Source organism: Talpa occidentalis, unplaced genomic scaffold (assembly GCF_014898055.3).
Source record: "Talpa occidentalis isolate TD23 unplaced genomic scaffold, MPIMG_talOcc4v2.1 talOcc4.7, whole genome shotgun sequence".
Taxonomy (NCBI): domain Eukaryota; kingdom Metazoa; phylum Chordata; class Mammalia; order Eulipotyphla; family Talpidae; genus Talpa; species Talpa occidentalis.
The window spans coordinates 54262082-54275493 of NW_023605083.1; the positions used below are offsets into that span (position 1 = coordinate 54262082).

At 48.9% G+C, this 13412-nt stretch overlaps 1 protein-coding gene across 1 annotated transcript in view; it reads left to right on the forward strand.

Annotated features, from left to right (window-relative positions):
• COL15A1 (collagen type XV alpha 1 chain) overlaps positions 1–13412 on the forward strand; it is a 96351-nt gene that overhangs the window by 30641 nt on the left and 52298 nt on the right. The window contains exons 3-7 of the mRNA XM_037494223.2: positions 2150–2697; positions 3630–3704; positions 6900–6980; positions 9033–9180; positions 12519–12628. Coding sequence (XP_037350120.1) covers positions 2150–2697; positions 3630–3704; positions 6900–6980; positions 9033–9180; positions 12519–12628 — 962 coding nt within the window. The remainder of the gene's footprint in view (positions 1–2149; positions 2698–3629; positions 3705–6899; positions 6981–9032; positions 9181–12518; positions 12629–13412) is intronic.

Sequence of the window (13412 nt, forward strand, 5' to 3'; positions counted from 1 at the left end):
GTAATTCCCAGGGCTGCCGGGGAGGACTCAGTGACATCATGTATGAGAAACATGGTCTTTATTGTCCCTTATGGGGCACTCAAGGACACAGGCAGGGTGCCCAGCTCCCCAGTCAGCCTCCCTTTCCTCGTCAGCACATGGGAGTGCAGCCTGGCCCGTCCACCTCTTGGGGCTGCTGGGTGGATATAATAAAGAACAGGGAATGTTTATTGTAGCTGTAGAGGCACAGGGGAACATTCCCCTACCCCACCCCTTTGGGGGCTTCTGAGGCTGGATAAACAAACAGATTAATGTCAGATAGATTAGTAGGAGAAAAAAGCAATTTTAATAGCATAGGTATGGATAAGCTTCATAACCTTAAATTCTGAAGGAACAGGGGCAAACCAGGGGTTTGTATCTTGTGCTAAGGGACCTGAGGTATCAGGGAAAGAGGAGGGGGTCTCACTTGATGAGGAGGGTTGACTTCATATGACAGTCTCACCATTGGATGTGTGCCCTGCCTTCGGATAGGTTTCTCTTATAAAAGGTGGTTTCTGGTGATGCCCCTACATCCAGGTAACCATCATCCTTTGAGTAATAGTAACAGAGGACCAATAGTAACAAAGGTCCAAGAGGACCTTGGTTGACCTTAGTTCTGCATACCAAGACGACACGTATTGGGAAAGGCTTCTCTGGACACCCTGGGAAAAATCTATCCAAACTTTTTTGGCGGGACTGATCCCACACATTACTCAGAATTATTCCTCATTCTCATGGGGCTCAGGTCATAGAGGGAGACAGGCATCATGAATGGTTAAATGACTCACCCAAAGTCACACAGCTAGTTAGTATGTCTACTAGGCCGGGTCAGTCAGGCATTCTGGAAAGCACCTTGACCCATCCTGTGGGGCTTTACCCATGGTGCCTTGAGTGGCTTGAGCCTTTCCGTTGGTCACTCAGGTTCTCCTGAGCCTCTGGCCTTTGGCTGCAGCCCAGGTAGTCACCAGGTGAGTCTGCTCTGTCCTGTGGTCTCCAGGAGGAGAATACTGCTTGATTTTGACCCTCATTCATTGCAGGCCTCCTCATCTAGCTGAATCCTCAGGGTCTATGGCACTTCTGAGGCCAGTGGGCCCCGCTTGTCCTTTGCCCTGCCAGCAGGGGTCTTGTCCACCTCTCCTGGAACCTACCTTCCCATCTCACCGCCGAGACCTTAGGCATCACCTTGGCAATGAATGGGAGTGCTTCCCTGTAAGCCAGGCCACGCTCAGGTTTCTCCTAGGGAATGATGGTTGAGGGGACAAAGGCTCCCCAGCTGGAGTCGTCCCAGGCCACTGCGGTGGAAATTTAGTACTTTGTTTCCAAGGTGTGGTAGACAGAGGATGGAATCTGGGGTCCGACGCTCTGGCTTTGAACCTTGATGGAACTTACTTTGGCAGATTTCATTGCTTCTCTAAGTTTTCTCCCAAGTGAAACAGAATGATAGCACCTATATGTAATAGTCAGGATTAGATGAGCTAAAGTATGTGAAGAGTTTCAAGCAGAGGGTGGTTCAGAGGGAGATCTCAGGGAATGTGGATGATGATGAAGAGACAGCTGTGGCAGCAGAGGGCAATGATGACGATGCAAATTTCAGTGGTCTTGAGGTCTGAGAACACTTCATTTTGTCCCTGCCTTTTCCTGCTGTGCCCTGAAGCTCTTAAACAGCAGACCATGTTCAAAGCAGAACAAATAAATAGAAAAATCTCCCAGTTAAAACATTATCAGTTCTACCCATGTGCTGGGAAATATTTTGAAATACTTTCCAAACTGCAGATGGTGACCTGTTATTGGGCAATGAAATCAATTTAGGAGATCGGTGCCAGTGTATTTGTAACAAAAATAGAAAGAATGATTAAAAAGAAAGGATCCTGTCAGAGCGCCTGGTAAACACGGCTTTAGGACGCATTTGTTGCAGTATTATAGGTGTGCATTTAGCATGTATATGGGATCACAATGTAAGTGCATTTTTTGGTGTGGGTTGTGGTCAAAATATTTGAAAGATAATAATTAAGAAAAAAACATGAGTCTCCTGAGGGATCCCATTTCATTCGTGACTTTTTTCATCGCTTTGTCATTTCCAAGCAGAGTGGAATCTATGTGTGAAGTGTGGCCTCTTTCTCTCTCCCTGCAGAATCAGCTACCCAAGGCCCCCTGGACCTCACTGTGCTTATCGGCGTCCCCCTGCCCTCATCCGTGTCCTTCGTCACGGGCTATGGTGGTTTCCCAGCCTACAGCTTCGGCCCCGGTGCTAATGTTGGCCGCCCAGTTAAGAGACTCATCCCATCCACCTTCTTCAGGGACTTTGCCATCAGCTTCACAGTGAAGCCAGGCAGCGCCCAGGGCGGTGTGCTCTTTGCCATCACCGATGCCTTCCAGAAGGTCATCTACCTGGGCCTGCGGCTCTCGGGCGTGGAGGACGGCAGCCAGCGAGTCATCCTCTACTACACGGAGCCCGGCTCCTCCGTGTCCCAGGAAGCTGCCGCCTTCCCGGTGCCCGTCATGACTCACCGGTGGAACCGCATGGCTGTGATCGTCCAGGGCGAGGAAGTGACCCTCCTGGTGGACTGTGAGGAGCAGAACCGTGTTCCCTTCCGGCGCTCCTCCCAAGCCTTGGCTTTCCAGCCCAGCTCGGGAATTTTCGTGGGCAACGCAGGAGCCACGGGGCTGGAAAGATTCATTGTGAGTCTGTGCCTGCCGATGGGGGAGGCTGCTGGACACAGGCTCACCGCACCAAACACAGGCGGCTATTGCTATCATTATTGTTTCCGCATGTCCTCAAAGAGGCCTGGGGGAAAGAATGCTGGGTCCAGAATTTGAACAGTGCCCGGGTCCTCTGATCCTCTGTTTTCTGATCTGTGAGTGGGGACCCACGTGCTCCTAGGTGGAGGGAGACAAGTCATTGTATATTGTGAGGCATTGTGAAGAGTGCGGGTCATCATCACCTCAGTGGTTTCATCTTTGGATGTGGGTCGTGGCTGCATTGAAGAAATATTTAGAGAGGTGGATAAGCTAGAATAATAGAGTGAGATTGTTTCTCTTATTCCTTTTGAACTCTGTGCCCTGAAAAAATATCAGAAAACTGACTTGACAGTCAAAATGGGCTTTTGTGAATAAGCCAGACTATAAAACACCCTAAGTTGTTGTTATTCACTTAGCACATGTGCCCACTGCTCCCTTGCCTTGTTAATACCGCAGGCTGGGTTTGGGTTTATTCATAGTACAGTGGAAGACAGTGAGTAAGGCGAAGTTAAAGTTTGATCAACAATTTAAAAATTTTCGGATCATCTTTGAGAATGAGCTGTCAGGTATGGGGAGAGGAGGCTGGAGTAGAGGCAGAAAGGCTGACTCGCAGCTTTGTGGGGGGGGGGGTGGGGGCGCAAGGCATTCCAGCTGAGAATTTTGAGCTACAGGAGAAAGTTTCTAAAGGCTGGGTGCTTTTCAAGGTTTGACAAGCTGAGGACCTGGGGAGACAGGAGGTGACCATGTTAGTTTGCATTTTGAACACAACATTCCTCAAGGGCCTTGGCCCAAGGAGAGTCCCCCTAAATAAGATGGAACATAGGGTTGGTTTGGATTCCCTGGTGGCTTGTGACCCCTCTGCTTTTCCCTAGGGCTCCATTCAGCAGCTCATAATATACCCGGACCCCAGGACTCCTGAGGAGTTGTGTGAACCTGAAGAATCCTCGGTGAGCCCCCCATGCCCCTCAACATCCCCAGAGTAGGCCTGGCAGTCACAGCCATCAATCAGTCAGAAGAAGGCTGGGTTTTCCAGACAATTCTTCACCCCCAACGTCATGGAGTCTCTAAAATCTCTCATCTTGGCAGGCGCTGCTGAGTCCTATTTTGGGCTTTTTGACTTTTTTTTTTTTTTAAGAGCTTCAGCCATCTCTTTGGTGTGGGGGGGCTTGTGTTTCTTTTAAGGTGTTAAGTTCTTCCATGGGGTGCCAGTCAATGGCCTGGTTTCCAGACTTTCTGCCAAGAAAACGTGTCAGGATTCTAAAACTGAAGTGAAAACTCCAAGACATTCTGGGTGTAAATTCCTATAAAAATGAACTTAAAATGAGCCTTTATGCTTGGCAAATGAATTAAATTGAGGGTGGAGTGGTGGACAAGGTCCTCCCTTTCTCCCTCCTTCCCTCCCTGTCTCCTTCTCTGTCTCTCTCCTTCCTCCCTCTGCCCACTTCCTTCCCTCTTTGTCTCCCTCCTTTCTCCCTCCAGGGTTTACTAACTACCTTCTGGGTGACAGCCCTAGGGAGATGCTAGTGAGAAAGAGATAAATGGGAACTGTCTCCCTCCTCAAGCTGCTCACAAACATTTACACACCCAAATGCGTGACAGAACTGAATGTGACAGGGGACCTCCTCATACCCAAGCTCTGTGGGGTGGGTGGGGGCAGGAAATGGAAGGGAAGCAGTCAGGGAAGAGTTAATGCTGACCACTGACAAGCAAGTATGGGTCTTGTGAATATCATGCAAATGTAATATGATGCTCATGCAAACATTATGCAATATCATGTGAAGGTCATGCAATTGTCATGTGTTGGTCACATGGACATCACGTGGGTGTCATGTGATGTTTATGTGACCAGATAAAAATCAGTTCAAGCCAATTCTGACCAACTAAAACTGGCTCTGACCAGGCAAAGCCAGCTCAAACAGGTTCTGACTAGATAGAATCAGTTCAAAAGTGTTCTGACCAGAAAAAAAACTGGCTTGAACTGGTTCTAACTATATAACTCTGGTTCTGACAGGATAAAACCAATTAAAACTGGTCAAGCCTATTCTGATTGGGTAAACCAGTTCAAACTGGATAAAACTGGTTCTGAACAGATTAAAGAGTTCAAACTGGTTTCAAACAGATAAAACCAATTGTGACTGGATAAATCTGATTCTGACCAGGTTAAAATGGTTTAAACTGGTTCAAGCCCACTCAAAACAGTTCTGACTAGATAAAACCAGTTCTGACCAGATTAAACTGTTTCAAACCTGTTCTGGCCAGATAGAACTAGTTTAATCTTCTGACCAGATGAGCTGATTAAACCAGTTCAAGCCTATTCTGAACAGATAGAGCTGGGTCAAACAAGTTCTGAACAGATAAAACCAGCTCAAGCTGGCTCAAACCAGTTCTGACTGGATACAACTTGTTCTGACTGGATAAAACTGGCAGAAACCAGTTCTAACTGGATTAAATCAGTTCAAACATGCTCTTACTAGACAAAACTGATTCCCAGTTCTGATTAGGTAAAACCAGTCCTGAGCTGATTAAATCAGTTCAATACCGTTTTTGAACAAATAAACTGGTTCAAACCAGTTCTGACTGGATAAAACCAGCTCAAACTGGTTCTGACCAGATAAAACTAGTTGAAACTGGTTCTGACAGGATATTGGTTCAAATAAATTAAAAGCAGTTCAAACCAGTTCAAACTGTATAAAACCAATTCAAACTGTATAAAACCAGAATCAGACAGGTTCTCAGATTTAAAACAAGCAAGCCAGACAAGGAAGAAGAAACATTCTAGGCAGAAGCTATCTTTGATGCTAGTGGTTGGAGTCAAGCTCAGTGAGTGTGGCACCCTCTTAGTTCTCTTCCCTAAAACCAAAGTTGATTCATTCATTCAGTAAAAAATGCTGCTGACTTTGTTCAGTGGTGAAAATGGGCTCTGTAAGGGTGTCTGCACTCCCTGAGGCCCTGATCCCAGCTGGCACTCAGGGTATGAGCTCCTCCATCTTGCACTGCTGATAGTGTGGAAAAAGTAAAACAACCCAAGAGTGTAAATAGAGTATTATTTACAAAACGGTGCACTGGCTGCTTGGCTGCCACGTGGAGCTAATTATTAAGATTAAGTAGCAACTGGAAGATATCCTTGCAGTGTCATGGCTCCCAATGTGAAATCCTGGAGATAGCCACATAAAGCTTGGGGATGCCTTTCTGTAACAGTGTAATCCTCATAGAAAGGGTATGTTCCAGGTTCCCTGCCCCACCTAAGGAAGGATGGAGCTAAACGGTCAGGGAAAGCTAGGAAAGGGCTTGGAGAGAAAACTTGGACACAGAGAGGAGACTTGAGAGGAGACCTGGAGGAGGCACATAGAGCAGAGACATGTGAAGAAGCTGTTTCAAGCCTGTCCTGAAGCCTTGGACTTACAACAAGGAACATGGGGGACATGGAAGGAGACACTTGGAAGAGATATGGGCAAGAGACCCATGGGGAGGCTAACAATGGCAGCCTGTATCTTGACTGATTTTCCTCCCTCCCTTCCAGACATGCCTGGCCCCTTCGGTCCCTTTCCTGTGGGTCCCCACCAAAAGGTGCCTTAGAATTGTGGCAAGTTTTCAAGCCTCAGTGGCCCTGCTTTGGGCCAACTCTGTTTGGCTGGGCATGGGTATTGGTAACTGGGTGTTTTATTGAGTAACATCCTTTCTTCTGTCTCTGTGTTATGCACACTAATTCTATTAAATTTCTTTCTGTTGAAGTTCTTTTACACTAAGAGAATGCTTTGTCTTTATGTGGTGGAGGGCATTTAGAGTGTGCAGGTTTGGGGATCCCAGGGTGCCCCTCAGTCTGCCTCCTAACACTTCGACAGAGATCGATGGGATCCTGAACAAATGAAAATAATTGTATTAGAGACTAAACTGATTGCATTTTTTTCCTTTTGACTTGAGCAATAAACTGTGGGAAGAAGCAAAAAGAAGAGCCAAGAACGTGCATTGTACATGTGCTCTCTCAATCCTACCCTGCCCCTGTCTCTGTCTCTCTCACACGCACACCCCCCCCCCCCCCCCACACACACACACACACTCCCGGCTCCTCCACAGGCCTGGTTTCTTTGATTTCCCTGGTTGTAAGCCGCCCCATCTGTCTGGCTCGGTTTGTCTCCACACAGGGGTCAGGGGAGAGCAGCGGCCTTCAGGAGGCAGATGGCGTAGCTGAGATCTTGGAAGGCGTCACCTACACCCAGGCCCCGGTGAGTGAGTGTGATACAGTGGCGTCTATGTGGGCATGTATGGCTGAGAGTTAGGGGGGGAGTCCTGGAGCCTCCAGTCTGACCCCACTATTCTCAGATGTGTGACTTTGTCAGCTCCTCTGGGAAAGTCAGGAAAGTTCTAGTCAGTGGGCATTTTGAGAAGTCCCCAAGGCCCAGGAATACCAGTTATCTCGCCGCCATCCTATGCTTATGGTCATGAGGGCGTGTCCAGGCAAACGTGCCCTGTCGCCTCCTCGCTGTGTTATCTGGGTAACTTAGTCTCACTTCCTCTTCCCTAAAACAGTAATCCATTGCTATCTGACGGGTTATGGCAAGTCAGATGAGGAAGCTCAGGTCTCAGCCCAGTGCCTGCCAGAGAAATGTGGCCCTGGAGGGTGGCTTCTGTCGCGCCGACTGGGGCTCTGGCTGTGCGAGAGAAGTCAGGGTCCGCATCCTGCAGGTTGCATAGTCTGTCTTCCCGGGAGCTCACAGCTGGCCCCATGGGCAAGGCAGCCATCCTTCCTGGGGTGTGGGCCACCCCTCCCCCCCTCCTGGGAATGGGCCCCTTGGCAAGACAAGGAAGTGGTTTTGAAAGTGCTGAGTCAGATGGTATAAACACCAAGGAGGCCGTTTTTAGTGAAAAAAGCCAGCAATGCCTGAGCCACTGGGCACAGAAGCTGCAGCCTTGTCCCCTCACTTATCTAATAGAAAAAAGCAGGGAGATGGAAATAAGACAGGGGCTATAGAATTCTATTGAGAGGGATGTGGATGGGGTGCAATAACCATAGTCTCTCAGCACTGGAGCCACCTATATATAACTCACTTCCTTCTATAAAGACGTGTAGAAAACTGCCTTTTGTACAAATGGACAAACGGAGACCTTGGGACAGGAAGAGACTGGCCAACCCTAGGGTGCTGGGGCAGAACTGAGGCTAGAACACAGGTCTCCAGATGCCCGTTCAGGATTCAGGCCATGACCCTGCGCCGCTGGCCTGCGGTAGAGGTCCACTACCAGAACTGCAGCCAATTCTTGGGCACTTGGGATGGAGCAGTCCAGGGTTCAAGGTGCCCATCCAAGGGGAGGGTGGCTGCTTTGGGCAGTGTTGTGATCTCTATGCCCATCAGCCCTTGGCCACCTTTTTGCATGTCCACAGAGGCAGGGCACAGAAAGGTGGTCCCTCAGGCCTTCCAGCCTGAGGTTGCCCTCATCTCCCCATGACCATTTGATACCTAAAAGCAAGATGGGTTCAGGCAGAGATGCCAGTGACTCAAGGTAGTCCTGAGATAGGAAAGAGGAACAGGGTTTGAGAGCATGAGATGATCATGGGCTGGAGGCTGATCAAGGTGGGCTTTCTGGTGGAGGGAGCACAGGAACCAAACAGCTTCAGACAGAGGCAGAGAAATGGCAGGAGGAAGAGGACCAGCGTTTCTCCATACCCACTGTGTGCCTGGTGCTTTGTACAGATGACAGAGTTGAATCCTTCCAACATGGCTGCAGGAGATGGCAGCAGATGCTCTGGAGAAGAGGGTGGCTTTGCAGGGTCACACGGTAGTGGAGTTGGGACCCAAGCCCCCTAGGGCCTTCTCTCCCGGGTTAGGGGACTGCAGTGCAAGGCAAAAGTGGGAGCAGGCTGCAGTTCCCCAGATGCCAGGAGAAGTGAGAAAGGATGATGGTGGACCAGGTGGCGTGTGGAGCACCCACACTTTCTTTCCTAGATTCCTAAGCCCCACTCTCCTCCGCTGTTTCAAGGGAACTGGTGCAGATCCCAGTCCCACCAGTAGTGTGTAGTGGTCAGCTCTACCCTTACTGGTTGTTGAACTTGACACAGATGTGGGTGAGACCAGGAACAATGGCAGCCCCCCTGGGTTTCTGAGTTTCCTTGTGGCAGGCTTCTGTTAAATGGACTGGAGCGTGCTCACCTCGTGGACTTAGTGTGAGAGCTTGCTGGATTCACCCCTCGGTGGATATTTGATTTTCTCCAGTGATACTCGTGGCTGTTTTTGCTGCTTTTCTACCAAGCAAATCTTGAGTCTCATTTTTCCTCCCTTCAGTTTAACGTAGAAGAAGTTGAACCTATAAACAGCCCTCCAACTCCATCACCTCCCTCCGAGGATTTAGACATTTCTGGAGAACCTGTACCTGAGGGGACCCCAGGAGCCACCAACTCCAGTGACATCTCACACGGCAACCCTGAGCCAGGCAAGTCCCTGCTGCGCCTCTGTGCACCTGGGCGTTGGGTAGCGGCTGTGTGCCCAGCCCAGCTGATGTGTCCACCGAGAGTTCTCACCCCAGCTTCCCCTCATGCGCTTTAGGAATCGTGCTCGTTTCACATGCAAGAGGGGGAAACCAAGTCACCGGGCACTTTGTCTCCCAGCTGAATCCTTAATAGCAGAGCTGGCGCTTGATTTTGGATACCTGAACTTTTAATCCCCCAACTTTGTCCCTCCCAAAGAGGCCGGGGTTTAACAGAAAACCCTGTCAAAATTGTTCCTGCTCATTAATCCCTGCTGTATGCCAGTGTTCACAGGCTTCCGCTCTCGTCCCACATCACCTAGTCACTGTTAGTACCTGTTATTTTATGGTGATGGAAACCTGTGCTTGGAAAGGTGGGTGCCACTCCCAAATCTCTAGGCTCCTGAGTGGTAGGACACAGCACCAGTCTGACTCCAGAATCCCCACTCTTTCCAATCTCACAACTAGCACCCTAACTCTCAGGCCATATAAGCTCCTGTGAGGCAGATGTGGGGTGCCAGCAAGCTCCAGGACCCAGGACATCCATGCAAGCTCTGGGAGGGCTGAGCTCCGGCTCCCCATCCAGGGCTCTTATGCTGCTCATCCTCCAGCCGTGCAGGGGGGCACTGGCAAGAACCCCAGATCTGATGTCACCCCACGCGACAGCTTGACAGCTGCTTGAGGCCTGAGATGAGCCCGTGTTTTCTGCCTATCAAAAGGGCGGCCATTTCAGCACAACACCAGAGCACTGAGATTTACATACAAGGTCAAAAGACAACCCAAACCACCCCTCAGTAGGGACTGGCTGGGCAAATTGTCTTTTATTCAAATGTAGAACCCTCGAAGGGGTGATACAAAGATTTCGTGACCTTCGGACTTGCTCCTGCTGCATGACCTCCACGAAAAAGCAGATCTTCAAACTGTTTGCTATGGCCTGGATTCGAATATTTGTGTCTATTTATTATTTGTATCTATTTATAGGTCGCTATGTAGGCCTGTGTGTGTGTGTGTGTGTGTGTGTGTGTGTGTTAGAATAATATACAACAAAATACTCTGAGTGGTTTTTCTTTTTTGTATTTTACAATTCCTCTATAATCATATATTTCATCCTGCTTTTTACTTCTGCCATTTATACATATCTATCTTTAACAACTAAAGTTAGGAAGCCTGTGGGTGAAAGTACTGAATACAAAAAAATTGTATGATTTAACAAAGTCTTAGTCCTACGAAGGAGTCAGGGCATCGCTGTGGGAGTGTGGAGGCAGAGCAGACAGTTTGGGTGGAGGCCCTGCCCCGCCAACTATTTGCTATCAGCCTAGGGCAAGTTGCTTAACATTTCCAAGCTCTAGATTCCTTAATTGTCCACTGGGAAGGTTCACAATCCCTGCCTCCCGGGTGGATGAGAGGATTCAATGGGTTTGGATGTAGCAGTGGTTTATGAATTGTGAAAGCTGTTCTCCTGGGTGACATTAGGATCTCCAAGGAGGGCCAGGAAGCCAGCAGAGGCTGCAGGGCAAAGGCTGCAGGGCCAGGGTGAGGACCTCCCTTCCACTGAGTGTTGAGTGCAAAGGAGGGAGCCAAGTGGAGAGTGGGTCCCAGATCCCAGCACAGCTTGCAGGGGCCCTGGGATCAACCACGCTCCTTATCTAGGAGACAGAAGGTCAAACAGAAACAACAGAGCTGACTGAAATGTTGCCTTTCTTCTTGTTGAGTAGACACCCCAGATGGGGAGGAGAAAGCTTCCTGAACCCTGATCCCCTTCCCTAGCTAGGGAAAAAACCCTAGTAGTTTTAGTCCAGGCTTCCACGACACCATCTTGGCCCAGGGAGCAGGACACCTCCACCTCCATCCTCCAAGGGGTGGGGACGCAGAGGCCCTCCAGCTGCTTGCACAGTGCCCCCTGGTGGCCAGAGCAGGGAAGCGGCGAGCGCGTGACGGGCTGACACCGGTAGGCATTCTGTATTGGAGTGTGCGTGAGCACAGCGTGTGTGGAAAGGACTTGGCACAGGAGCAGGCTGACCTGACTTTAGGGTGCCTCTTAGCCACTTATTCTCTGCGGGAGCCATTCCTCCTCTGCAAAATGGGGTTAACAATAATAATGTGCCATTATGGGGATCGGAGCAGGACATACATGATAATGGAAAGAGTGAAACCACTCTTGTCCTGAACCAACCAGCTGCAAGGTGTGGAGAAGGTGCATATAGGCACATGGATGGGCTTGAGGGAGTGTCAGAGGAGGGCGTTCATGGAAGAAACATGTCTAACCTGGCCCCAGCCCAGAACAGGCATGCATTTTTGTTGGCACAACTTCTTTTTTTTTAGGACTCTATTTGTTGTTGTTGTTGTTTTAAAGATTTATTGATTGATTGACTGATTGATACATACATACATACAAGCACTGGGTACAGTCAGAAGTGCAGGAGGGTGAGAGAATTCACCAGAGCCAGAGTGGGGAGCAGAGCAGGCAGAAGGACCGAAGTACACTGCTGAGGGGAGCAGCGGGCGGCAGGAGAGGTCTGCGCACCATGTGGGACCCTCCTCTGGTGGCCGGGGAGCCGCCGGGGATCGAACCGGTGTTGCAGAGGCTGCGGGCATCTTCGCAACCCAGTGCTCAACCGCTGCGCCACCGGGGAGGCCCTGTTGTTTTTTTTTAATTGCAAAAGAAATATGTGCTTGGGGTAACAGTTCAATCAATGTGGAGTGAGTGAACCAAAAAAATAGTCGTTTCCTCTTTTATCCTCTGGAGGAAGCAAATATCAGGCGTTGTGGTTCAGCCAAGCATCTGTATACATATATACCCATACATGTCTATGTGTCTTATGGGTTCTGTAAGAATTGCTATATAACATAAACATGTTATGTAAATATGTGCATGTATATAATGATGATAAAATATGTGTAATCATATGCACTTTTTTCCCCTTTTACAAATAGAGAACCACACTGACAGTGAACATTTACCAATTGCTTCCTATACTGCCAGGGGCTGTCCTCAGTGCTTTTCCTGCATTAACTTATTTCATTCTCAAAAGCACTCTAGGAGATAAGGAGTATTATCCCCTACTTACAGATGAGGACCCTAAGATCACGTTAGTAAGTGACAAAGCAGGGTTCCAGCCCAGTGGTTGGTTCCAGAGCCTGTGATGGAAACACCATCTAATGCTACCCTCTGATGTTTATTTTTCAACAGCTCTTTTTTTTCTCTTTTATAATGGTCATCTTTTCAAGTCAGTAGGTGAAGAGACTTCATCCTTTATCAACACTGCAAAATGCAGTTCTAATGACATCACGCATGCTTCCTGTAGGGTCTGGTGAGATCCTGAGTGACACACTGGAGGGGGATCGTACTGTGGACGGTACCCCCATGACAGACATTGGTTCTGGGGATGGAAACTTCATCCATGTCACTGAAGAGGTGAGTGAATGGTAAATTGCATTTGATCAGTCAGTGGTGAACTTACTGGCTTAGTTCAGACTTGACATTGACTTTCATGGGGCACAGAGGACCAGGAGGCAGTTAGCTAAAGGGCTTCTCAGCTTCTCCAGAGCTTCTCTTCTTCCAGGGCTTCTCCCTCCCACCCCCACCCCCCAGACTGCACTAGGATGGGGGGAGGGGAGAGAAGATGCCGCCAAGTTGGTCCTTACCCCTGCCTGGTGATGAATGCCTATCATCACTATGGTAACTCCCTCACGCTCAAGTGTGAAGAAGCACATCTTCTTCAGCCCTTGAACTCCTTCTAGACAGAATCGGATTAACCACAGGTGTGTCCCCTATATTGTTTGTAATTGGCTACGAAGCCAGGTTGTTAAATGCTGGACACATAGTTTGTCAAATTCAAGCAGATGTATTTTTCTCGCCACTGCCTTTGCTAAAACCCTGCAGCATTGTCAACTCCTTCAACCCTGCCCCCAAGTGTCAGCTCCTTCACTCCCCTCTCCTGGGATAAAAACTTACACACTTCATAGCTCTCCCAGTCACTAATGGTAATGGTCTATTTTCACAGATACTTTACAAGTCTAGCATAATATTAAAAATTCAGGAAAAATACAAATACAGCTCCTCTCCTTCAGAACGCAGGCCTGCTGTAGGCAGGACCCTGCCAGGAAGGGGAAGAAGCATAGTTAGGGGAGTCTCTCTATTTTCTTGCCCCTTCTCCTCGCTCCCTTCACTCTCCTTGCCCCTCACTGCAGCAGGTTTG